Here is a 27,473-nt window from a genome sequence, read left to right as displayed (position 1 = left end):
GGCATTGTATTTCACACTGATGCTGCATTCATAAAGGGAACATCATGAGAGTAAATATTGACTCAGAAAGTAACTATGAATTAGGGTTTTAAGGACTAACTACATCAACCAATTCTGCACTTTGTGTGTTCACTGGAAAGAAAGTACATCACCGGTGAATTGTCGCCCCCTGGTGGCTTTGACGCATCATTACATCAACAAAAGACGGGTTTTCAAGGGCAAAGCAAAACCCCGCCTTCTTAGATCTGATTGGCTTACATTATAATTCTCGCGGTGGGATTGGATACTCAGACGTCAACGGGATGACGAATGAGGAAACGTACGGGAGGAAAACGGCACCGGTAAGAAACGTGGATTTCGCTTTCTTCGCCCTCTGTGCTTGTTATGTTCCGTTTGTCGCGTGTCCTCGGGCTTACCTCGGTTCATGAGAGACAAGTGCTCCGCTTGAACTCACTGAGGCCCGAGGCCTTCCTCTACGGCACGTGAAACATGAAGCTAACGTTAGCTTGCAATGCTAACGACCCGTGTCAGACTGTCACCGCTCGGTCTGCCGGCAACTTACATTTAAAGTTATTTGTTCCAGTTTACGGTCGTTTCACTTCCTCCTGACTGAATGTTTCGGGTTGCCGTGGCAGCAAATGTCGCAAAAAGTATTTGCCGTAAACTATAGGAAATTAAACGTGCTTTCATAATGTGTTCAACTCGAGTCGGACCCCCCCCCCCCCCCCATGCCAGGGTTAGGGTCAGGAAAAGCTTCTCATAAAAAAAGTGGTTAGGGATCAGGGTTGGTTTAGATTTAGGTCGGTGGAAAAGGGACAAGGTCTTCCATTAAACACTTGATTTATGTCTTCATGTCGGTCATTTTGTGTTCCGTCATAACACCACTATGTGGTGCACGAGATCAAATTATCCGTCACCCTTCACGTTCAGAGTCCACCTTCCATCACTGCCTCAGCAGTGATCAATCCAGCACCTGATGAAGAAGTCATTTGAATTGATTACAATGTGTGTCACTGTGTCCTTTGGCAATACATTTGAATGTAAAGGTTAGTATAGAGCCGACTCGTAGAGAGGCATGTCAAAATACCTTCCCCTAAACACATCACCTGTACAATACAACACTGTATTGTATATAAAAAATAAAAAATAGACCTATTGTACTTCCCACAGAATCTTGCAAAGACTATTACTGACAACCAACATGTAGCCCTTTTCAGGATGTGTAGGGCTGCCAGCTCCTGAATCGCTTTGCTGCTGAGGAAGCTGTGCAATCCTAGTGTTCCCCTTTCACCTTTTGTGTGTTTGTTTTCCCACAGCGTTTCATACCTGGATGATGGCTGCCACGGGGAAACTGGCGTATTTCCGTCTCCCTCCCTTGCCTACTGTAGGCGAGCTCCTCAAGCTGTACAACCTGCGAGCTGAGAAACAGCTGTCCCAGAACTTTCTGTTTGATTTGAGACTCACAGGTCAGCCCGTCTCACTCTTCCTTTCAATACACTTCTTTTATTGGCATGGGAAATATATGCAAAATGCACTGCAAAGGCAATCCTTTCTTTTTCTTTCGCTCTTTATCTGCAGTGCACCAATACCTGCGTGCTCCTGTTCTTTGTTGCCATGTCTGCACTCGGGGGCTTAATGTTTTTTTTTGTCTGAGCACTTGATTACACAGTTCCACCTCACCTTGTTATAAGGCATTGAAACGGACAGGCTTCTCTGTGTGGCCGATGTGGAGCAGACCCCTTTCAGATGTGAATGGACCGAGTCGATTGTTTACAGCCCTTGCAGAGCTTGAGCCGTAATATAATTACCAGTGATGCAGTGCAGGTCTGATCTGCTCTCTTGCCCTTGGACAAGGTGACTGTTAGATTAATCCACCTCATCTTCATCACCCAGAGGCCGACAAGTATTGTAACATCACACGCTATTAATCTCAATTTAGATACCCAAGGCTGATGAAGCCAGTTGATTGGAGAGTACGCTGCTATTTTTATGACTCCCAAGTTGAACTAAGTCGGTATGTAATTCACATATGTATGCAGAAAAACATTGTCAAAAACTCCCTATTGAGTCGGTCATTCGTTTCCACCTTTTTAGACAAAATTGTGCGTCAGGCAGGCAGTTTGAGGGACGCCCATGTGTGTGAGGTGGGTCCCGGTCCCGGCGGTCTCACCCGCTCCATCCTCAATGCCGGGGTGTCAGAGGTCCTCGTGGTGGAGAAGGATTCACGCTTTATCCCGGGGCTGAAGGTAAATTCAACAGACACAACGATACAGGCATTCTCAAGGTCACAAGGTCACTCGGCAGAAAAGGCTTCAACTGCGTCACCTCTCAGTTGCCACTCAATCAACTGCACCACCCGTCGCCACCTGCAGAGTGACTTATGACCATTTAGTGTTTCCGACCACCTTTTCATTTTTTCTCATTTAATGTCGTCTCCCCTTCCGCAGCTGTTGTCTGAGGCGGCACCGGGGATGTTGAGGATTGTCCACGGTGACATACTCACCTACAGAATGGACAGAGGATTCACAGAAAATGTCTCGAAGCCGTGGGAGGAAGGTGAGAGGAATGAACTTGTGTACGCTGTCACGGCGGTCCCGTGTGATGCCATAGAGCAGGGGAACCTTTTTGATTGGGAGAGCCATAAAAGCCAAATATTTCTAAATATATTTCATTGAGAGCCATATAGTATTTTTAACGTATAATAAATTAAATATGTCTTGCTTTTAATGCGACTTCTGGTGCTGCATGATGCTACGGGGGGGGGGGGGGGTGCAGGTAGAGACAGGTGTCACGTAGAGACAGGAATGACTGCTGTGTAGATACGATCAATAACAGATATTTAGTTTAATAAAAGAACAAAGACTTCTTTAAAAAAGGGACCTTAAATTACTTCTGCTGTAATCTGGCGCGATAGAGAAAATTACAGGGGGGGCGGGCGGAGATTTAATTTTTTTCAACTCTAAATTGTCTGGGAGCCAAATGCCGTCACCGGAAGAGCCATATATGGCTCGCGAGCCATAGGTTCCCGACCCCTGCCATAGAGTGTAACTGTGCTCCACAGATCCGCCCAACCTTCACATCATTGGGAATCTCCCGTTCAGCGTCTCGACCCCCCTCATCATCAAGTGGCTGGAGAACATAGCCAACAGAACGGGGCCCTTCGTCTACGGACGCACCCGACTCATCCTAACCTTCCAGAAAGAGGTCGCAGAGGTGCGTGAACAGCGTTGCGATGTTTCAGTTTTCCGGCCTTATTTGTTGTCGTGATGCTTTTGTCTTGTGCAGCTGCTGAGAGCTCAAACAAACCTTTCATTGCTTTATCTTTCTCTTACGTAACGCAATCACCACTGTATGAAAACAGTGTGTAAGAAATGTCTCATTTTATTGTCAGAATGAGTTTTTTGGATCATTTAGGCAAGTCAAATCATGCGGAGTGTGATGCGTGCCTATTGTTTTTTTATTAAAAACACATAACATACTTGGGTACCACTTAAAAACATTTTGTTTCTAGCTTTTGGTCTTTATGTCATATGTTTGCCTCCACTATAAGCAACAGACCTGGTCTGATGGAATCGGCTCTCCTAATGTGTTGGTCGTTGTCCTCTCCATCCAGCGGTTGACGGCCACCACAGGCAGCAAGCAGAGGAGCCGTCTGTCCATCATGGCTCAGTATCTCTGCACAGTCCACAACTGCTTCACCATCCCCGGACGGGCCTTCATCCCAAAACCAAAGGTAGGATTACATTTTTCTGTATCATCAGGGCTCCAGACTAACTTTTTTAACTAGGAGCACAGTCGCTCCTAACTTAAAATGTTAGGGGCGCAAGCGAAAATTTAGGGGCGCACTTTTTCCTGGGTCAAAATGGGTCTTGGGTGCTCGCGAAAAAAATTTTTGAGCGCTACGCGCGCACCTTCTATTCATGCGGTCGAGCTATTGTGTGCGTGATGGCAACCGTCTTGTCTAACCACCCTGTTTCTGTCCCCAGTTTCTTGAAGGCCTCTTTGGTGGCATCATATACACCTTAAAATGAAATTACATATTGTGCACAATTATTTATGTGTTAGTCCTACCACCAGCCTAACAGCTTAATCATTATGGTGCCTGTTTGTCTTCATGAACTGCAAAACATTCACAACAGAACTCTTTCAGAACTTACTGTATTGAGTTTAAACATAATTTGAGAGAAAACATACCTTGAGCATGTGCATGTTGCACTTCGATGTGGCCAATCAAAACATTTGTTGGTTTCCCTTGTTGCAGGATCCTGGCATATATGATTTCACACTCTTTTGTTGACGTATCTGTGTCCCCATCAATCATGATTGACAGATAAGGAGCGTCCTTAATCTTCTCGTACGTCTTCCGTTTCAGTGTATCTGCGATGATGCCAACAAACTGTGCGCATGCTGTGTCGTTATTGTACGTTGCGTTTAGTTTGACACCATTCTTCCTTTGTAGATCAAGTTGGCCTTTAAATTGCGTAAAGGGCAGTTCTTCTTTGGCAATGAAATACGCCGTGTTAAACTTCAATCGCAATTCGGCCTCCTCGGCGCACTGGTTAGCAGCCTCTTTTCTTCTAAATGCGACTCTGAGTGGAGCTGCACTTTCATTGCACAGGTCGCGGCACATTTTATGTTTGAGACTGGCGTTGTGTTTGATCAGCGTGTCGTGTTTTAATTGTGTCGTGCCAGTCTTATCAGAAAAGTTTGTGTTCCCCGCATGTTGTGAGAATCGACAGCAGAATGTACAGTTCATTGAGTTGGTCTCCCTGAAATACCTGAGCCAGGTGAACTCGCGCAGCCACTCATCGCGAAAGCTGAATTTGTTGACTTTTTTCGCCACGACCGTTTCCTCACAAGTTGAGTCGGACTCATTCTCAGGATTTGTCTTCTCTATAGGTTTAGGAAGAAAGTACGAACTGATAGTCCGCTTCGCCATTGTCTACAGGAGACACCGCTATGTCAAATCTTTCATTCGCGCGATAACCCCCAAGACCCGCCTCTTTTCACACATTAGCCTATAACAGTGGTCACCCCTCCCCCCCTTCCCGCTGTCAATCCCCCGCTCACACACAGGCCAGCCTTCTTCTTCGGTGTTCGTCTCCTTTCTTCTTCTTCTGGAGTTAATGTCGGTTAGCAATCGAGTCATTCAGGCATTACCGCTAACTATAGTGGGCTGAAGTGTAGAACAAGTTTGTCAGCAACAAAAATAAAATAAATAATCTGCTAATTTACTGGTCGCGCAGTTGCGACTTGATGAAAAATTTACTCGCACCGTGTCTATTTTTAGGCGCAAAATGCGACCATTTGGTCGTAGTCTGGAGCCCTGATCATGATCCGTAATATGTTTAAATGTAATTCTACCACGTCAAAAAAAAAAACACACAGCAATGATTTCGACCTTACAGACCGGTATTGAATCAGAGGCTGGCAGATGGAAGCGTTATTATTTCACAGCTCTTAACCTACCAGGGGATAAGGGTTCAATCTCCTCACATCTCTTTAGCCCTGCTCCTCGTCAGGTCACAGTCCAACATCATGTCACCACCAGCAGCGCTCCCTCTCTCCTCTGGCTCTCAGGCTTCATTACGGCTGTGTTGAATCAGTGTCTTCTCGGCTCTGTCTTTGGACCCTTTCTAGGTTGTAATGATGCCTGGTGGGTATTTGAGATGTGGCACAATCAAACTGCTCCTTATAATGAGGGCCTAGTTCTTTTTTTCGGACCATTTTTCTCTCACTGCGCCTTTCAGCCCATGTGCGTGTGTCGCTGGTGAAAGAAAGACACTCACTCTTATGTAATCAGACAATACAAAAGGTTTCTTCTTCTTTCCTGGGTAGGGATTTATAGTGGGACTACGGGGCACATTAAAACATTCTGTTAAAAGTACTGCTGTGATTTGAAACATCAGTGTGGTTCATAGACTGCTCCGCTGAGATAGATTTTGAGATTAAAGACATTCAATTCTTAGGAGCTCTCTTACATCTTTGTACAAATGAAACCATGTTTTCCTTTTCCTGAATTAAAGGATAGGTGTTCGTTTGATGTCAGAGATGCACTGCGGGTCCCTTGAAGATGCCATGGCTCTTTAGGAGACCCACTCTTGGTAAATATTTAACCTCCTGTGTGGCAGGAAACGCAGCATAGTGAATGGGACCAGTGCTGTTTGCTCATTCTCTTAGAAGAGATGGCTCCCAATGATTATTTCATCACACTTCTTTCTTCATTTTTTTATTTTTATTCTCAAATATCTCATTTTTATGTGTATGTGAAACTGGAGCTTGATGGATTTATGCATGCTGGTCTGTGTAGGGAAATGTGCACACGCCTGTGTGCGTGTTAGCGTGCACGTGGTACAGATATAAAAAAAATAAACAGAGTGGAGACGCATTGGGCGTGCATGAGCTGCAGATGAATCGGCGCCTCCCACGTGCACACGCAGACCAGCGATCCCCACTAAATGTTTTAATTTGAATATCATTAGGAGAGATGATGGCTGTTTGATGAGCAGGCCTCCCGCTGCCGGTGTCCCATAAGAGATCAGGGAGCACGCAGAGTCTATTAATGCTATCATACTCTGCATGTGCAGGCACTTTTTTTCTAGTATGTCTCATTGTATAATTCATAAAACGCTCTATGCGCTGCATTGTTTACTGGGGCACACAGCGTAATTGCATGAGCAATAAAAACGTCCTGCCTGATCTGTGGGACAACATTAAAGGGTGGTGAGTGGGGCGGGGGGCTCACAGCTATATAGACTTCTGAAGCAGTGGTTCGTCTGCACAGCTGACCTATATATTGTCAGAATACACTACCGTTCAAAAGTTTGGGGTCACCCAGACAATTTTGTGTCTTCCATGAAAACTCACTTTTATTTATCAAATGAATTGAACATATAGTCAAGACATTGACAAGGTTAGAAATAATGATTACTATTTGAAGTATTAATTTTGTTCTTCAAACTTCAAGCTCAAAGGAAGGCCAGTTTGTATAGCTTATATCACCAGCATAACTGTTTTCAGCTGTGCTAACATAATTGCACAAGGGTTTTCTAATCAGATATTAGTCTTCTAAGGCGATTAGCAAACACAATGTACCATTAGAACACTGGAGTGATAGTTGATGGAAATGGGCCTCTATACACCTATGGAGATATTTCATTCGAAACCAGACGTTTCCACCTAGAATAGTCATTTACCACATTATCAATGTATAGTGTGTATTCTTGATTAATGTTATCTTTATTGAAAAAACAGTGCTTTTCTTTGAAAAATAAAGACATTTCTAAGTGACCCCAAACTTTTGAACGGTAGTGTATATACAGAATACTATTGCAACAACATAAATACACCTCTTGCTGTACACGTGTATAGTGCTCTCCCCTCACTGGTCTGCACGCAGGTGAACCGCGGGTTGTGAGGTAGAGTTTTACTGGCGATCGGTATCCGGCAACATTCAGTGAAATATGCGATCAGGACATCGACGTTTATGTTTTTCTAAAAAGCAAAACGTGTTTCAATCGACGGGAGGGAAGCTGGTGACGTTAGCAGCACCGAAAACAGCCAACAAACGGAGTTCCATCATAATGCTTTCAGGTTCTGTTCAGTGAATATTAATATTGCGTTATTGTTAGAATCCATAAAAATATGTTTTCTTTCTTAACCATTTTAATGGTTTTTATGATATAATGGTTATAGATGACTGTAACAGAGTAAAAGGATAACTTTTAGAATCTTTGACGGTTAACACCGACTTCAGATTGTTCAGAGGATCTTTTGGACTCGAACAGTCTGAAGCCTTGTAGACCAGCTGCTGTATAGTCAAACAACAAAGAGATCTGTATCTGCCAATATGGATCATCATTTATTATCGATGGGATAAAGAACGTAATACGTGATCTCTAAAAGTTAAATTAGCTGCGTTTTTTGTTCTGATCTGAACCGTGAGCTTTATAAACCGTTGCATCACTAATATAATATATATATTTATATATATATATTATATAACCTGAGGGCTCTCTGTTCTGCTGCTGCGAGGGAGGGAGGGAGTCGTGGCCATCTTGGCACTGGTCCACCAGCCACATATTGTTCCGTTATTTCCGGACATTTCTGTAAAGAACAAAATGCCACTGGTTTGGACTCTCTTACACAACAATAATAACATCTGCAGCAGCAGGTGCGATACGACACATATTGCAATTAGTGGAATGTGGAAAAAAGTGGTCTAACGCCGTATAATCTAACACACGGCGAGGCACAAAGAGCCACAGAAAAAGCAATGAAATCACTGAACCGTCCCAAATAGTCATGATGAGAAAATAGCTTCAGATAAAGGAGGGGGGGGGGGGGAAGACATACGGGTGTGATTGGTTGTTTGATTTGACCCTATAGGAGCTCGTGCGGTGCAAGCTAATAGGATAATGAGAAGGGAAATGTTGAATCCATTATAAATCAGCAGCTGCCGGGGCCCATATTGACTGCGGTGGGCAGATAGGCTCTTATCCTTTCAGTTGAATCTGTCTTGTTCTTCTCGCCCCCGGTGCGCACCTCTCTCGTGTCACATTGAGTGACTGAGATTGCCCGTGAAGCTTTCCGAGAGCAGCGATTGGCTGCTTCGATGGTGTTCCCCGAGGCTCGCCGTCTCCGAGGTCTGTCCCGCTGCAGATCACACCTGCCTCCCTTTTCTTATTAGTCGCCATCCTCCTGTTAATTCTCAAGACGGACGGATTCAGGCGTCTTTAAATTGCCTCTGTCATTCACAGCTGGACATATGTTCGAAAAGGTGTCTTTACGGAACTGAACTGAGAAGATAATTTGCTTCCCGTGCTGTTGCTTTAGTTATTAGTCATTAGACACAGACACATTTCTCATTTGTATTCTGGTCGGGGGGTCAAGGGGTGTTGGAGCGCACGCTGCCATCAAGCATCCGCATCCTCCGTACGGACATCCAGTCATCCAATTTCATCTTCGCTGCCTCTTTACATAGAAAATAGCTGATTTTCAAAGAGTGAAGAGTGTATTGACTCGCTCATCGCTCTGCCCCTACCTTTCTGCTTCCTTGGCAGAATGTGATTAACATCAACTTGTGTCCGTCACAGGCCGGGCGATATTAATAAGTCGTGCAATATATGCTTCATCACGAGCAACCTGCCTTCTCTGTGCGAGTCATTAGCAAAAGTGAGGAAGGAAAGGAGGCATTGAGAAGGTGAGCAGCGGGAGACTGAGATATTAAATGATAGAGGTGGGAAGAAAAAAACAGTAGAAGAGGATGAGTTGGAGGAAGAAGATGGGGATGAAGAGGGAAACCACAGATGTATAAAAAAAATACGTACAGGACCGAGTCTGGATGTGATGTATGGAATGAAAATAAAAGCTGGAAAAAGGATGCGCGGACTGAAAAGCGTCCTCCATACAGGTACAGAGTGCTAGAAGACGGGTTCATGACGGAGATCGATCTGAAAGGAGAGCGAGGCGTACCCCCGGCAGATGGTTGTCTGGGCCAAGTTGTCAGCCCCCTCTGAGTAATGGCCGACTCCGCCATCAACGAGGAGAGCCCTACAGATGTTCATCTTGTACACAGTCGTCAACCACGGGCCAGATGAGCAGAGCCTCAATTTAACGTGTTAACGCTGCATTGAGCATCCATTGTGGCTTGCGGTTGTCAGGGAGACTTTTAGCCGTAAAAATCCAGCGGATACACACAAGCACATCTTTGTATTTAAAAATGTAATTGTGTCTTTTTACCCCTATGGATAAAGTGTCAGCAGCTGGTGTACTTATTTCCATTTGTCGGTGGTCTAATGAGACCCGCCTCAGTGATGGATATCTTCTGGGTGACCTGAAGTGGCCCAGTAAGAGTGAGAGTCAACTCGGAGGAGCTTCTTTCCCACCGCCGGACACATTCCACACGCACACAATTCCTCCGAAGCCTATTCCTGTCCCGCAAATGGGGTCAAACGCTGTATTGCAAAGTTATTTCAATGACTCGTGCCGGCGCGCTAAACGCCCGAAGGCTTGGTCTCGATACTTCACCGACCCAAGGTATATAAAAAAAGAAGCTAAACAAAAAAGAAAAATCCTCTTTCTCTTCCTCCTCCTCCTGTTTCCTTAAACAAAATGCTGAGGTTGGCTTATGGAACATCTCCAGAGATCTATTGCTCCGCCTCACAAGGCAACCGTGCCGGGTTCGCTCAGTCAGCGTTCACAGTTTAGCAAATTCAGCTCTGTTTAGCATGCCAGGAGGATATGTAGGTATTTAAGGACTAATGCTAAAAACCCTGGCTATATCGCACTAATAAACCTTATCACTTTAGCACTTTTTTTTTACTATTATTCACTTTGTCGGACAAAAGAAACTAAAATACTTGTGATTTTCTGTATGTTCAACAAATAGAAAATTGACAATAAAGATGACTTTGATAAAGTCAGGGTCAGCTTCTGATGAGCAACTTGCTATTGATGCGACGATGTAATGATAATAAATGAAGCTTCGCCCCAGTGGGAGGCATTCATCGATTAGCTATTAACGTGAAGGGTTATTGGAACGCTCTATTTTAAACTTCATGCACTGTGATTTTCAGAGGACTGACGGTGAAGGTTGGATGTAGCGGGTCTGTTGATGAGGTTTTGTTCAGATCAGAGGAAAAAGGAAAACAAATTGTTAAACTGACAATTGCAAGATTTGCATCGACCTTTTCCGTGTGTGAAAGTGTGCTGTTGCGTTATTATCGCCTTGCTGCACTCTCACCGACACACTGTGTGTAATACAAGACAACAATCTCTCCTCTGATCTTCCTCAAGAGACAAAGAAAACCCTCCGTGTCCACCTTTCAATCATTTCCCCTCCAGCTCCCCGATTGCTCCCAGCCATGCGTCCCGCCCGTGTGCTGCAAGCTGGAATATTAAAGGGCTTCCTTTGAACTGTCAGAGTATTGTTTTCCCTACAAGCCTCCGTTGTCATCTCCGTAGCCTTTCTCAGCAGTTAGCTGCTCCGCCAAGGTCGTTGCTATTATTCCCAAGAGAGAGAGAGAGAGAGAGAGAATCATTCTCGGCTCTTTTCCCGCGGTAGATCTTTGGGAAGGTCGTTCGCTGGTCAAGAAGGCCGGCGGCGCAATCTGTCAGTGGAGTTCAAAGGGAAGGGTTAGGGTTAGCGCTCACCTCCCTGCACATTCTGGATCTGTCGCCGCGGCAACTCGGGGTGAGAGCCTTTGATGGGAAATGTAGGTTAGATACACCGAGGAGCAGATCTTATTCGCGCTATTTCCCACGAGAGGAGTAGTTTATTTGATCTGCACTCTGGTTGCGTAACCGAGAAGGAGCGGGAGGCGTGAATAATCCATGTTTGTTTCAGGAAAGCACATTCTCACTCCAATCCGCTGTAACGAGAGCCCCGATTCACTTGGAGAGCACATGAGCGCAGCATCCAGTGTATGGGCAACAAGATGTGACAACGATATTAAAGTTTAAACGAGCTCTGCTTCAGGCTGAAGACGCCGTCTTTCAGGAAGTTGTGCAAATTAGTTTTTTGCACGGTCAAAGCCAATTTGATGAAACACATTTCCAGGGTGGGGTGTTTGTCTCAAGATCTTTTATATATTCATATATATATGTACATATATATTTAATTTCTCTTTTTAATATGTTTGCATGGGTCCGGTTTCACTATTTTGTGGATAAAAGCCATAACCGGATCCTCAAGGCCAATGCTGATATCTATATTTTAATGTCTCAGAAAAACAATGTTTCAGGCTCTCAATGCATGTCTCCTGTAAAAATATAACATTTTAAAACTATTTTGATAATACCCCTTTTTTTATTTTATTAAGGATTTGGACATGTAGAGCGCGACATTGTACAGAAGAAAAAATATATAGATTTCAGTAGGGCTGTACATATTATTTTCATTATCAATTAATCTGCCAATTATCTTCATGATTATCTTCATGATCAACTGGGAAATGAGAGTGAAACGTGTCCATCAATTTCCTAAACGCTCAGATGGATGCCTTCAAAGTTTTTGTTTATTTCAGCTCAAACCCAAAGACATTAAGTTTATAATTGCATAAAAGAAAAGCAACTTACCCTTAAATGAAGGAGCTGGAACCAGTTCGTGAAAAATTACTTTAAAAATGAACGGAAATAGTTTCAAATAATTTTTCGGTTGATTCACTAATCAATTAATTGACGGATCTTTTTCATCTCCAATACAAGTATATATATATTTATGGACACACCGTTTTTTAATTACCAACTTATTTTGGGAATTTCTACACAACAATTCGCTGCTAGGTTATCAAGCGTATATCTTCTTATTGCAGAGCTTTAATCTGTTTGAGCCTTCGTGAACAACGACCTCGTACCCGGCGTGCTTCTTCTTTTCCATTCACCTGTCATGATTATCAGCTGCTCCGCCGGCTGTCGGTAAACCCGTGGCTCTCTATCCGATACACTCTCCAGTGAGGAATGGTTATCAGAGGCCGGCTGTGGCACTGAAGGATCCACACGGTAATGTTCATGGACGAGCATGTTGGACGGGCGCGGCGTTGTTCCCGGGCGCCGCTGCGCGTGAGCAGCCCGTCTGCTCCACTCGGCACAGCTTGCACAGTCCAACAATCTGTAGATCTGGCAGGAGGATGAAAGCTATCTCCGTCATCATCATCACACACACACACAGACACACACTCGCAAGCACTCGCACGCTGACCACATACAGGCATGTTGCTTTCACAAAATAGTTTTATTGGTAAAAAATAGAACTACTTGCACAAGCACATTGAGACGACTGCATCAGAACTTGTGAACTATTAATCATCACAAATATGCTCTGGCAAAGTAAGAAGTGCTCAAGCATCCACAAAAATAAGCCGCAGTTATCAAAATTATAAATCAACGTCTTGGTACAGTATATGCAGGAGAGTTGTAACTCTTTTAGACTTTTAGGACCGTGTCACTTTGCACTCTGGCGGTTTATAAGCTAATGAAATTGCGCGCTGATGATCGAACTGCACAGCCACCAAAAAAAAGAGAAATCTCAAGCTCCTATTTTCTTGCTGATCATCAAGACAAACCAAACCGTTCCCTTTTCAACGTCCTCCCCAGAGTGCCAGTTGTATTATGTATTCCTACTGGTCCAGGGAGCTTGGAATGCTCAGCCGTAAAAGTAAAAGTGCATTGAGTAGTCTTCTTATAAAGAAGATATGGTATGAACATGATATTGTATTTTATATTGAAACAATCGGAGGGAATCCTGATCCCTCATTGGAAAGAAAGAAGAAGAAACCCCTCAAACATAGATACTTGGGTACAGTTGTCACACACTTCAAACTAACCAGAATTCCTGAAACTAAAAACATTTAGAAAATACCACACGTGTCTTTTTAATGAAACTCATCCCTGTAAAGTCTTGCTGTGCTTTGGGAAATTAAAAAGAAGGAGGATTCAAAATAACCCTCGAAAGCTGCACTGGACTGCACACAAGCATCTGGTTGAGAACAAATCACGAATCCATAAAACATTTGCTGATGTATAATTCACGTACAAACAACTCGATTAAAAAAATGAAACAGAACAAACTCCGGACAGAATTGAAATGCGTCGCCATGAAACAATTTGGCACATTCTCAAAACGCATAACGTGTTTGTATCAGTTGATGACATGGCACATTCTTCTTTGTTTATTGCATTGGTTATGGTGCCTGCGCAGGGGGTTGTTGTCAGGAGGCCAGTTCCGTGGCCTCTGTGGTGGGCGAAGATGGCTAAGTCGGGGGCGGGGTAGAAAAGCCCGGGCCAGAGAGGGCTGCCAGGGCCGGCTGCGGTGTCCGCCGAGGGGCCCGTGGTGGGCCGGCAGCAGCCTGCAGGTGGCGAGCGGCGCTCAGCCATCTGCTCTCCCCCAGGAGGCCGCATGTTTATGAGAGAGAGAGAGAGTGTGTGTGTGTGCGTGTGCGCTTCAGCATGCATGAGCTTTCTCTTGTCGGCAATCACATTCATGTGACATAGATGTGACACAAACAGGACAGAGGGAGTGTGGGGGGTGAGCGAGAGAGGGAGGGGGAGTGACAGGCAGTAAACATGAGGAATGGTGGCAGAGTCAAGTGGCTGCAATTTAAGACACTGAGACCTTCTGCAGGTGCAGACTGGCAGCGCTCTGCTGACGCACTTGGAAAGCAAGTCACAAATGGAGAATGACTCAAAGGTTGTTTTTTTCCCCGCTGCCTCGCCACAACAGCTACCCAGGCGACCACGACTCGAGAAGATTCTCCTTTTTGTTCTTACTCGTCTTAGCCTCTCTGCCACTGCACCATTAAACGTGCGCTGGCGGGGCACTGACGCCATGGCAGTGGGCAGCGAGGGGGGGGCGAGGGAGAGCGAGGGAGAGCGCCCTCCTACCGTGCAACAGGCTAATAAAGGGGATTAGTGAAAGCAGTGTGAGCAAGAGCTCTGATTTTAAAGCTTCTGGGAGAACAGAAAAGATGCCCCCCTTAAACAACTTCAAATCAGTGACATGCACGCCCACCCACACACACACACCCCTCGGACAATACAGACATTTGAATGCCGTTTCCATGGCAGTGTGGAGGAGGATGACGGGAGTGAAAAGCACATGCAAAAAACAAGCTGGCGAGTGTTTACCGTCGACCCACACACACACACACACACACAAGAGCACGAGCCAGTGTGTCTGGGGTCGTGAGGAGCAGGCAGTGTGTCTTTGTCATGATGAACATGTTATCTTTGTTTTAAAAAACCAGCACATCAGACAATCCACTCTGCTTAAGGTTTGAATCTCTCTCTTTATCAATTCCTCTCTATCACTCTCATCCCCCCCCCCCCCCCCCACCCCAAGCAGGCCACTGTTTGTCTGCATCTTCTGCCTGAAAGCCCAGTGGTCCACGTCTCCTCCTCCTGACAGGCCTCTGTGAACAGTCACAGCGGGGTAATGTTTCTACAGCTTCTCAGGCACAGGCATGTCGTGGCTCAGTCTGCTGCCGGGCATGCCGCTGCATCAACACACACACAGGCTCCACGCAGCATGCTTCAGAGGCAAAATACCAACATCATTCTAGTAGCTAACAAAAATATGAATATCTGTTTTCCATCAATTCCTCGTGGCGTTCTAGTGGATGGCTATACGAAAAACACGACAACGGCTTTGCTATTGAAAGGTGTTTCTCAGGCGATATGCTGTCAGCTGAGAGGGAACTACGCACGATTGTAAATAGCAGCTAAATGATTGCGTCTTTTCTTTCAATTCAAACCTTTGGCGAGGGGGCCAAAAAAAAGAAATGCATAAAAATCGACACGGGAGGCTCCCTTATTTGCTTAATCCGATCCCCGGGGAGCTTTTTCTGTGATTTACCAATGAAGGACGTCTGCGTTTGTTTTTCGGCTTCCTTTCCGATGCTGCGGCACCGCGTCCCGGCGCCTTACACATCCACACAGTTTGTTCTAATGCGACGCTCGGGGGGGGGGGGGTTCCTCCACTGCTTGTGCTTGCAAAAGACCAACAAAAAAAAGGAAGAAGAGCGAGCTAGAGGGGAAGGGGGAAATTAAGTCAAAGTTGTTGACCTCCTCTCTGTCTGCCTGTATGTCTCTCCCCCCCCATCCCCCTCTTGTGTAGAATGAGCCGTGTTGGTAACACCCCCCCCCCTCCCCCTCCCCCTCTCAGACTGGTCTTCTTTTAGTGTACAGAGCGCTGCGTTATCACACATAGTCCTGCAGGCTGTAGCCGGTCTTATTGTCTAGCGGGGAGAGGGAGCAGTACTGGTGCTGGAGCTCCTGCTGGAGCAGCTGCTGCTGCTGCTGCTGCTGGAGCAGCAGTTTGTCCGGGGGAGGGAGCCGGATCAGGTCATGGGGGCCGTGCCGCTTACCCGAGCAGGACATGCAGAAGATGGACCCCCCGACGAAGAGGAATCCCGCCGAAACGAAGGCGACGTACACGGCGCCCCCGGGCTCAAACTTATTGCTCTCGGGCACAGAGGAGTCCAGGAAGTTGGTGATGACCTCGTTGGTGAACCAGGAGGCGGGCACCAGACACAGGAAGCCGGCGGCGACGAAGCAGCCGCCGCTGGCGATGGCGGCGTGCCGCTTGGAGCGCCTGCCCCCTCCCCAGCGCGTGCACTTCAGTCCCAGCGACGCGAGGCAGAGGCCCATGGCCGCCGTCACGCAGCAGAGCACCATGGTGGTGCGGGCGGTCTGCAGGTACGCAGGCAGGGAAAGCACCGAGTACTTGAGCGTGCAGCTGAACATGCCCGTGCTGTACCAGGTGCAGTCCATCCACAGGCCCTGCATCTGGGAGATCGCCGTGATGATGTTGGAGCCCACATCGGCGCTGACCTTCCAGTTGGGCAGCAGCGTGGCCACCATGGCGCCCATGATGCCCAACAGCGCCAGGACAAATCCAAATATCTGCATGCCCGTGGATGCCATGCTCCCTTTTCAAGTTGACGCCGCCTCCTCCTCCTCCTCAGCGCTGGTCCTCGGCAGGCAGCATCCGCCCGGCGCCAGCTCGGCTCGTCGACCCCGCTGCCCGGCCGCCTCTCGCTCTGCCCTCCCTCGGTGGCGTTCCAGCTGCCAATCAAATCCCTATAGCTCCTCAACTCCTCATCTGCGGCTCCGCTGGACTGGAGGAGAGAGACGGAAATGAGAAATGGAACCGAGTGGGTCCCCCACGCACTGCCTCCTTCTGCCCCCCTCCACCTCTCATTCACCTAACACCAGCACAGACTTTTCCTGGCTGGAAACAAAGGGGCGAGCGTGAAGCACCAAGCGGCTGTGGCTGACTATAGAGCGGGTAAGCCGAACGCTGCTGTTGCTGTGCATGTATGCATTTTCTCCTTCCCGGAGCCCCTCAGAGCTGTTATAGGAGAGGCAGAAATGAGTTTGTGGTATTTGCAACGCTCAATATCTGTGTGGACTTAAAGCTGCAGTGCCCTCCCCGCACTCAGATTTAACGCCACTGCTGTTTACCTTTTCATACACTGAGCCCACCTCCTTGACAGTCACACAACGTCCTCTTGACGTAATACTACCAGTTGACTCAATTATGTCTGCGGCTAGAATTAAACTTCACCAGTTCAAAAAAATAGTGTGATTAGAATTGCGTCGGACTTCCCAGCCGCCGCATTGTGCATCAATACATATCTCGTTGAGGCTCTGACGGAATGATTTCGATGCTCGGCGGAGTCGCCTGCTGCCGGTTAACGATCCGAGGAGCGGAGAGAGAGAGGCGGTGTCGGATGGTCCCTTACCGCGGCTGGTGCAGAGCTGGCGCGGACGCGTCACGTCGGTCGCAGTGATTCCTGTAAACGCACACAGGCGCACACTGAGAGGCGGCGGGCTGAGCCCGGATCACGGCTCCGGTCCAGCCGCCCATGGTCTCCGCTGCGGAGTGAGAGAGAGAGAGAGAAATAGAAAGCTAGAGGGAGAGAGAGAGAGAGGACATGCGACCACACAGGCTTGGCCGCAGCCGGGTAGAAACAACCAGAGCGCGCGCGCTCTCTCGCTCTCTCGCTCTCTCTCTCTCTCACACACACCCACCCTCTCGTGTGTGTGTGTGTGTAGAGCAGCGGTCCTCTGCCTCACAACAACTTTAGAACCTGAACGCACCTGTGCCGTCTCCTCTGGCGTGCGCGCTCGGACCTCATCGTGTTCCTCTCCGTTTGATTAACGGAGAGATGATCAGGATACCTCTCTGTTTAATCGATGAGGTTTATCTTCATTAGTTGGCTAGATTTCATGTGTAAAGGTCGGTTTAAACCGCCTCCGTCCTCACCTCTGGATACGTGAACGGAGCTCGCTGATTGTATTTATTTATTCACTCATTTCAGAAACAATGTCCAAGCTGCTTTCAGTAATCCCAGAATCCTCTGTGAGCTGCTGTTGTTGTACACATTACTCCAGGGCGGGACAGCTACAATGCAGTAGTTTGTTTTATTTAATTTTTCCGATTGTTATTATTGTTCTACAGTGAGCAGAGTTTGTCTATTTTGAATATTATTTATTTAGCCTCATTGAATTTGTGAAAAGAACAGTGGTAATACTTAATTATTATCACTTAATACTAAATGTGATGTTTTCATTCCCATGTTTAAAAAATACCTTAAATGATACGAAAAACATTAGTGGCAACATTATTCATAATATATTTGGCAGAATGTTATTTAACAGGCTACAAAGAGCAGCAATATTTGTTCAATAAGACTATTAAGGATGAATTGTTACCGTGTATTTTCTGAGCTGCTTCGTAATCATAACGCCACATTGCTGTTTTTTTAAAGATAAGGACCTAGAAGCAAAGTCTTGATACGATCGGGGAGTCTAATTTAGACAGAAGACAGATCTGCTCTCGTTCTGGCCAGATGAGCTGCGTGTACGAAGCTTTGTGTCTGTGTTGGTCCGGAGGAGCATGTGCACCCCGCCAAGCCAAAAGTGACCCCCCTGTGGGGCCTCGTCTTCGTCAGGCATCAGTCAGCGGGAGCCTAAAACGCCCAGCTGCTCCCCTCTCGGCCCTCGCTTCTTTGTAGAGGACACGCCACAAGGGAGGGAGTGGCCCGGCGGCCCGGACTCATGAATGACAAAGAGGACAAAATGAGAGAGGGGGGGAAAGAAAAGAAAAAATCATATAGGAAGAATAGACCTGATACCCTTGGATACGCATACGTGTGTTGCTATTCATTTTGCCGCGTCGGCAAAAAAACAGCCAGCTGCGAGAAATAAGTCTGCCTATCCGTATATAACGACCAGGCGTTGACCACAGGGACGTGGAGACGGGCAGGTAGCTTTTGATTTGTTGAGCTATTGATCTGTTTGTTTATTGGGCCCGGTGCTTTCCCCCATCCATTGTTTTCCCTGTAAACTCCCCCGAGAGACCCTCTCTTCAGATGAGATCTGGCCGGCATGTGCATGCGGGCGATGCACCACATCCCCCCCGCTGTGGCGCCGGCGCCGACCTTCAGCACGACGATGCCACTGCAGCAGGAAGAGGAATATTCCCGTTTCCTACAGTGTGGCGCGTCTCCTTGTAAAAAAAACGATGAGATCCTAAGTGCCGATGCTGGTGTTGTTCTGCGGGGAGTAAGATAAATAAATAGATTATCGAGCGAGCGGATGGAAAAAAGGAGAGAAAAAGATGGAAGGAGAGAGGAGCAAAACACAGGGAGTGCAGATGTGTGAAGACATCGCAGGCTGTTATCAGCGCGGGCCCTCTTTTTATTTTATCACCCGACGGCAGACCTCTTTAGCCTCGCAGCCGGACCAGCGGCGCTCCTGTCGCCCACGCGAGCGGCTTTTATCGCTCAATTTGCATTTCCCTCTTTTATGTCCTCCCTCGCGTAATTGGTTCGCGTGCTCGAGGGGCAAGGTGTCGCGTGATAGCTGTGATGTCGCCGTCAATGCAATCTCGTGGTGGCGCAGGGCCCGGGTCCAGTCTCCCCAAAGATAATACGGGTCAGCATGTGATTAGACGGTGTCTTCGGCTTCATTTACGACCCCTCCCCCCTCCCCCCCCCCCCCCTCCCAGGCGAGCGATGGACTGGGCTTTATGAGGTTTTTGAATATCGCATAAAAAAACAATGTTTCCCACGCCGTCCCCGCTGGTCCAGTCAACGTCACATATCCGGGGGCAAAGTTCAAGCTGTTTGACGGCAGAGCGTCTCCGAGGAGCCGATCTCGTCAAAGACGAGTCGACGGTCCTGAGCGTCCTCTGTGCTTCGTGGGGAATACGCAGCGCCGCTTGCACAGGAAGCCAAAGCCCCTCCAGCGACATCGGCCCCGGCATCGACTGCCGCCTCCTCCTCTCCGAGAGGCCGTCTCCCTCCGCTGGTGGAATGGAGGTCGTCTCCTCAAGGTATTGTCACGATTCATGCGGCTCGTCCTCCCTTTGCAGGATCGCCCTGAGCCTTCCTCTCCCGTGTTCCCCCGGCTCGACGTGGCTTTCTTTCTCAGGACCTGCCATTATGTAGGCGCACGTCTCGGTGGTTCAGGTAGCGCAGGGTAATTTGTCACGTCCCTCTCAGCGTAACCACGGCGTCTCGCCAAATTACGTGGGCCAGTAAAGCTCTTGAGTGGCAGACGTGGGACTTCTAGATGGAGATCGCTCATATTTTCCTCTTTCTCGCAACCAGGGCAGGGTTTTTCCTGCATAGAGAAAATGTGGGCGCGCGCCTAAGCCGTTTTCCCGAGCGCCTAAGGCAAAAAAAAGTCTGCGATGGGAAACAAACAAAAAAAAATACATAGATGTCTGCTAATTACGTTGACATGGCAACACAGACAGTGTTTTTTTGGGATCGCCGAAGACCCATTTTGACCCAGGAAAAACCCTGCAGGGGAATCTATAATACCTTCTTTTTAGTGAGGATGTGCGAGGTGTCGATCAGATTATTTAGTGTAACATACATCAGGAGGAAAGCAGATTCAAAGTCTATGCACATTGTTTCAAGACTTTTTCTAAAAAGCCCTCGTCAAATGAGCCAGATGTAGAGTCGGAGCATCGTTTTCATGAGCTTTGAGTTTCGATCCTTGCGTAACAATCTAATGAGGCCAAATTGGTGGTAATGATTCACGTTGTTTTCGCCCTATAATACGATGTGTTGCTCAAATGATTACCGCAGGAGAGTTCTCCATCTCGTCTGCGTTGCACAGTGTCCGAAGGAGAACCTGAACGAGGGAGAGGTATGACGGTTGTGAAACAGGATCAACTAGAACGGGCACTCGGTAGAGCGCATACCTTCGCATATCACAAGATTGGGCATTGAATTATGAACATGTTGGCATTAGTTGCATGCCAATTGGATACAAATTGACCGTGCTATGGTAAAAAGAAGATTTTGACCTATCCATGACCATGACCTTGACCTTTGACCCGATTGATCCCAAAATCTAATCAAATGGTCCCCGGATAATAACCAATCATCCCACCAAATTTCATGTGATTCAAGAAGATGTTGACCTTTTTCATGACCTTGACCTTTGACCCGATCAATCCCAAAATCTAATCAAATGGTCCCCGGATAATAACCAATCATCCCACCAAATTTCATGTGATTCGGTTTCCAACTTTTTTTGTTACGCGAATAACACGCATACAAATAAATAAATACACGGCGATCAAAACATAACCTTCCGCATTTTCAATGTGAAGGTAATAAGTCAGTCTGCTGCCCCACTTCAGGATCGCGGAGCAGATGCAACGTATTTTAAGGTTTCGTGGGGGGAGGGGGGGGGGGGGGAGTGAAGCCATGTTCATAGCACCTCAATGGAGTACCCAGGTGATGGTGCACGATTTAAGGTGGACTTTCCTCGCATGCTGAGGTTATCAGGGGAAGGATTAATGGCGGGGAGCGGGAGATATTCCGCGGCCGCCGGTGAAGCCGTGCATCAAGGCCACACATAAATCATAGCAGCGAAGTGACTCGGACAACATGACGCCTGAAATGCTGCCGCCTCTATAGTCCCGATATCGACTTTTCCCCCTCGCCGCCCTCTTAAATCACGCGGCGCAGAATATAAAGGGCCCAATTATTCCGGCAGAAACTGAAATTAAAAGACCTTCCCTTTTTTTTTGTTACCGCGTCTTCCTGACACACGGCGGAGGCCGTTACGCAACGCGCAGATCAAATCTCAATCAGAATCCCAGCGTGTCGATGTGGCAGGCGGGGGAGGGGTGGATCGTCACAATACCGTCTTTTGATCCAAAGGATGTCGGCCGCGGCGCTCGACGCCCTCGACGACGCCCGCGGCACGGCCGTTGTCTTTCGAAAAGCGTTACGCTGCCACCAAAAGGCTCAGAGCACGAACACTACAGCGATCACAGGGAAGCCGAGGCGATTACCGACGCCGCCAGAGCACCGCGAAGTCGCCGGTCGGCGTCGGATTGTGTCAAACGTACCAAAACTCCACACCAGAGTTAAACGTGAAGTTACTCGGCAGCTCCAACTTGAACTCGTGACAACATGCCTCTCTTCCTCCATCGCACGCTGGACTCGGGAGCTTTTTGAGCCTCCTCTGCACGGAGCCTTCGGGGGAGATCGAGACCGCCCTCGTCCCGTTAAGCGCCACTGCGGCAGGAAGCCACTGCGGCAGGAAGCCACTGCGGCAGGAAGCCCCGGGGGCGCGTGGATCTATAGATCTGATCAGAGATAGTGCTGCGCTTTACGGGAGCGCCGGTGCTCACAGGCACGGGGAACCTAAACGGCTCATTAGGAATCCTTCACGCTTAGGTTTCCCTTCCCTAATTATTGACGCCGCCCCCCCCCCCCCCCCCCCCAAGAGGCAGCTGTGAGTGAGTCACACAATCCAGAAATACAATCCTGGAGGATGCTCCAGCTCCCCGGGGCACGTGGGTTTAAACAGGAGGGCTGCCGAGCTGAATTGGACGTCCCTTTATGTTACTTGTGGAGGGATGTGTGTGTGTGCATGAATAGGCCTGCGGGTGTGTGTTATTACATGCTTGACCTGCGTGTAACTCTTGAGTTAACACGCCGTGTAACATTCACGTTCACCGCCTCTCGTCGACATCCCTGCACACGTTCGGTGTTCGCAACCTCCGCCTCCTCCGCTGTACGCCGTCGCGGCGTCCTTCATCGTCCAAACGCCACATTCCACTTTCGGATCAACTCTTCTCCATCCGGAGGGGTACGGGAGCTGCTCGCGTCGACGCGTGTCATGATCTCAGCTCGCTGCAGGAAGGGATCTCGAGAAGCATTCAAAGCCAAAAAGCACCAAAGGGTAATGAAAGGTATTCATATTACGAATACCTCAGAGCCCCATTGCACAGTGTGCTCAGCCAATCAGAGAGCAGTCCCTCACGGCGCTCCCTCATGAGGGAAGTGAAGCTATTACCATCTATGGAAAGACATACAGGCGAGCGCTCCGCTGCCCATTGGTCCACACGCAGGAGAGCATCTCTCCGGTGGCGCCCCTGAAGATGCTCCTCGACGGGCTGAATACCACCATGACTCCAACGGGGGTCAGCTCAGTGCTGCCGGGAAGGATCGGTAACTACGGTTACCACCAGCGGGTCCTCTCCTGTAGCTCACTGATTCACAGCCAGGGGTGCTAGGAGCCCAAAGGGGACTTCAGTAGTTGCCTGTAGATTAGCAGTTTGTTAGTTTTTCCATGAAATTATTTCGGAGTTAAAACAGTTCTATAAGATAATTAAGGCCGTTTACACAAAAACAAAGAGAATTGAAGGAAAATGAGGATTATTTTCCTGTTAATTCTTCACGCTCAAGCCTTTCCGACCGAAGCCGGCAGCTTGTCCCCTGGATGCTGCCAGAGGTTTAAGTTGGACAGTCTCACGATCATGATCCGCGAGTTGTTTTGGGGATAATAAACCCGACCTCATCTCCACACGCCGGAGATGGGCTCGTTATTCCAGATGTTCGATGTGGTCGCCTTTCCTCTCAAGCGTTTGAACGAGGGTGTCTTCTGATCTTCATCGCACTGGTTTTCATCATGACGGAAGTGGAAGCAAAGCCTACTGGTTCATAGTGGTCTGTTTATAATATTATAATACCTACGCGGTCCGTGGATTCCTCAAGCAAAGACGGCGAGCTCATATGGCGCCATTGCCGGTCATAAAATATCATGATTCGAAGCTTCATTTATAACGTAGACATTTAAGTTTCTAAAAAAGGGGGAGGAGTCACAATATTTATTCAAGATTTAGGGGAAGGAGTCTCGGAAAGGACAACCGAGACGTTGACTTCTGAACAATTTATTTAAATTATTACATTAGAAGTTAGAGTTGTGGTCAGATTTTAAGCTGCCGTTGATTTGGACATTCAAGTTTCTAAAAAAAGCATTCAATAGTCCTCTCTCTCTCCTTTTCTCTTCTCTTCTCCCTCTCAAAGAAAGAGCTAAATGTAAGTTTTTTTTAATCTCAGCTTCAATCTGTTTGAAGAGGTCACATCACGGCTCTCTTCTCCATCACAGGGCAACTCCTTCCCATGATGATCGTTATGTTTGTTTATGTTTCTTGGTGTTTATTCTTCTTTTGTTTATCTGAATCGATGTAGCGCTATGAACATAATGACATTGAAGTCTGAGAAAGGTCATTATTATATTTGTTGCAATTTTTTCATTGGCCCTCCGGAATGCTGCAGAAAAATAATATAAACAGTATTTTGGAATGTGCTCATAAAGACCGACGGGCCGACATTTTTATTTTGGCGGATGGTTTGAAAGTGCCTCAGCTCACGGTCCCCGTGTCCACTGGTGCCGAGGAGACGGAGAGACGAGGGGTCGAGAGACGAGGGGAGCGAGGCAGGTATGAAGAAGCTCAGCGGCTCTGGTCCATCGCACAGGTGTTACTGTGGCAACGGGAACCGGCTCGCCAGAAAGCCACGTCATCAGATTTTCTGCCTCCACTCTTTTCTTTTATCCCAGTGTATTGAGCCCTTCACCCTCTCTCTCTCTCTCTCCCTCTCTCTGGAGAGCTTGGTATCTCTCTTGCCATTTGTCAGCCAACCTTTCTTTCCAGTGTTGCCTCTCTCTCTCTTGCTTTTTCTTGCCACTTTCTTCGTTGCCATTAGCTCTTTGCAAAGTAGGTTTGAGATATCCCCTTCTCTCTTCGTCGTGTGTGTGTGTGTGTGTGTGTGTGTGTGTGTGTGTGTGTGTGTGTGTGTGTGTGTGTGTGTGTGTGTGTGTGTGTGTGTGTGTGTGTGTGTGTGTGTGTGTGTAGGTGGACGTGGGAGTAGTTCACTTCACCCCTCTGGTTCAGCCCCAGATCTCGCAGCCCTTCAAGATGGTGGAGAAAGTCGTCAGGAACGTTTTCCAGTTCCGCAGGAAGCACTGCCACAAAGGAGTGGCGTAAGCACAGTTCTACAAAGCATCCTCTCTCTCTCTCTTCTCTCTGTCCTCTCTCTCTTCTCTCTCACTCTTTGAAATTTTTGTTTTTGTTTTAATCTTGCCTCGTCCTCATCTATTATTCCCTCTCTACATTCTTCATTCCATTTTCTGACAGCTGCGTCTTCATCTCGTCGTTAATTAGAATGGTTTTTGATTTATGTTTTTCTGACACACACACACACACACACAGACACACACACACACACACACACACACACACACAGCACTCAGACAAATACAGCCACTACTTTTGAGGCTTTCTGTTCTGTGGAAAGGTCTGAACATCTCGGAGCGGCTTCTGTGCGCGCCCACGCGCATGTGCACGGCGGCCCCTCGCCCCCGTTCAGAAAGTGTACGTAGGCCCAGAAAACAAAAGAACACTGGTTGTGGGAAAGAGAGCAGCAATTATGAGTCATTGAGGTGTCATAGGAGGACGAGGCAGCATATTTTATGTAACTCCCGCGGGTCGGAGAGGAGGCTCCAGCAGAGTGGAAATAGCTCTCGCTCTCCAACCTGCAGAGGAAGGACCAGGAGAAGAGTGGGACGTACTTTAAAAAACAAATGCCCCCCTTCTAGATTGAATACTTTGGGGAGCTTCTCAGAAAAGATGAGACATTTAAATGATAGCTGCCGTCTTAATGTTGCTTTGTGTCCGTGACTAAGGAGCATGGCAGTGGAACAAATTAACAATTCATGAGCAGCTCGAGCCTTTTGTGTGATTTCAATCAACTTTTCCTTCCGTTTAAACTTCACAACGTCATTAATCTTGCACGATCGTCAGGATTTTCAAAGCGACCCGAGTGAAGGAATCGGTGCCTGCGTTTCTTCACGTTTGTCCCTCCCTTTCAGAAATTTGTTCCCCGAGGTGTGTCGCCCGGAGCTGACGCAGGAGATGATGCAGAAAGCAGACGTGGACCCAATTCTACGCCCCACAGAACTCGCCATCCCCCAGTTCAGGGCCTTGGTGGACGCCTACGCTCATCTCTGCGCCCATGAGCCCAGCCTCCTCAGCTACGAGTTCAGAGAGGAGCTGCGACTGAAACGCCTCTCCAAGCTAAGGAATAAAACAAAGGGCACGACACCAAGTCCTCAACAACCCTACTGAATACAAAATAGACAAAGTATGGAAACCAAGAGTAGCCCAGTAAGAGCCTCTGTTGGCACAGGGGGGAGACGCCAGTGCTCTTAGCCTTGACATTTCCACCTGGCATGTGCATGCATTTTTTAAACCTTTTTCCCTGCACCCAGGCAGCAACAGTAACTTGTTATAGTGGAAATCCTGGGACACACACTCGAGCCACAAGGCACATAAAGACCCTGGGTGGGTTAGATCGGATCCTAAAACAGATTCATGTGTATTTGGGAGAATAGAGAAACGGTAGGTCTTTAGGAGTGAGTATCTCTTTATGTCCAAATTTTGACTTCAGATCCAACTCGCATAACATCTTGTTCTGTGGGACCCGGAAGAACTGTCAGTGTTTTCAGAGTGATTTATAAAATGGGAACACGGCAGCACCATATCCAGGCCACTTGGGAGACGGAGCGTCAAGGGAGGAAAGTAATTGGAATTTTTGTACCTCTAGAAAGACTGTTATTGTTAATACACTCTTATAGGCATGAACAGGGTATTAACAGTAACACATATATATATATTTATATAAACATGTGTGTGTATATATATATATATATATATATACAAATATATTTATATATATATATTTACATATATAAATATATTTATATATCTAAAAATATGTATACATATTTATATACATAAATATGTATACATTTATATTAATATTTATTTATATATATTTATCTATCTATATATGTAAATATATTTATACAAAATTTGCAATTAACCAAATGTAACCAATTTCCATTTCAGTCCATGATACTGTGCATCATACAGCATTTGACATGTATGTTAAGTAGATCAGACCACACTTTTGTTGTTTAAGGTTTTATGTTAATAAAGGAGTTATTACAATTTTGAATCTTCCTTTCTGAAAGCGAGAACAGATTATCACCCGCAGAACACGGCCGGCCGGCGCCTGCCAGGGAGGCAGATGGCAGCCTGATGTTGACTTGCCAGAGGGAGAACCCACTCAGTTTTGATGACGAGTGGGCGTTAATCTCCAACCACAATCAGGCCTTCATGAGATCAACACGGCAGATTCACATGCAGGACCGTCGTGATGGCAGCCATGATGCTGCGTGTTACCCAGAAGCCTCGGTGGCCCTAACCAAAACACACGCGGTTGTTATGAGCTTTTATTTTTGCCAAAATCTTGTAATTGTTAGCTTTCTGCTCCCTGAAGGCTTCATTGCTTGTCAGCCATATTCACCATTGACATCATGTCATTTTGAAGGTTATAGTATATTGTCATAGTTGTTCAACTATGTGGGAAAAAATCATAGTATAATGTCGACAAGTCAAATAATTGTATACTGAAAGTATATTATGTGAAAGAAAAACATTTATATAAAGTAATTTTAAAAAAATTCTAAATAGTTCATAGTATAGTATGTTGAAGAAAGTATAAAAGTCATAGAATAGCATGCCCTCAAAAGTCATCGTATCCCAAATATTACACATTAATTTAGCATGAAACATCAAATCATGTCCC

The 27,473-nt window shown here is 47.0% G+C and overlaps 3 protein-coding genes across 3 annotated transcripts; 1 reads left to right on the top strand and 2 right to left on the bottom strand.

Annotated features, from left to right (window-relative positions):
* The first annotated feature begins 291 nt into the window (after positions 1 to 291).
* Positions 292 to 26,833, top strand: tfb1m (transcription factor B1, mitochondrial). Its single transcript, XM_056427035.1, has 8 exons — positions 292 to 341; positions 1,317 to 1,466; positions 2,095 to 2,246; positions 2,448 to 2,556; positions 3,062 to 3,213; positions 3,614 to 3,733; positions 24,677 to 24,804; positions 25,693 to 26,833. Exons 2-8 carry the CDS (start codon positions 1,331 to 1,333, stop codon positions 25,946 to 25,948), a joined length of 1,053 nt encoding a protein of 350 aa, XP_056283010.1. The 5' UTR covers positions 292 to 341; positions 1,317 to 1,330; the 3' UTR covers positions 25,949 to 26,833.
* On the bottom strand, positions 3,765 to 5,034 carry LOC130201868 (zinc finger protein 862-like). Its single transcript, XM_056427036.1, has 2 exons — positions 4,195 to 5,034; positions 3,765 to 4,021 (listed from the first exon to the last, which is right to left on the bottom strand). The coding sequence occupies exons 1-2, from the start codon at positions 4,937 to 4,939 to the stop codon at positions 3,915 to 3,917; spliced, it is 852 nt and encodes a 283-aa protein (XP_056283011.1). The 5' UTR covers positions 4,940 to 5,034; the 3' UTR covers positions 3,765 to 3,914.
* Positions 15,107 to 17,407, bottom strand: LOC130201869 (claudin-20-like). The gene is made up of 2 exons (XM_056427037.1): positions 17,244 to 17,407; positions 15,107 to 16,616 (listed from the first exon to the last, which is right to left on the bottom strand). The coding sequence occupies exon 2, from the start codon at positions 16,420 to 16,422 to the stop codon at positions 15,697 to 15,699; it is 726 nt and encodes a 241-aa protein (XP_056283012.1). The 5' UTR covers positions 16,423 to 16,616; positions 17,244 to 17,407; the 3' UTR covers positions 15,107 to 15,696.
* Positions 26,834 to 27,473: the final 640 nt, after the last annotated feature.

Source organism: Pseudoliparis swirei, chromosome 11 (genome assembly GCF_029220125.1).
Source record: "Pseudoliparis swirei isolate HS2019 ecotype Mariana Trench chromosome 11, NWPU_hadal_v1, whole genome shotgun sequence".
In the NCBI taxonomy this organism is placed as follows: domain Eukaryota; kingdom Metazoa; phylum Chordata; class Actinopteri; order Perciformes; family Liparidae; genus Pseudoliparis; species Pseudoliparis swirei.
Note: the sequence above shows the minus strand (reverse complement) of the source record. Positions and strands in the feature narration are given on the sequence as shown.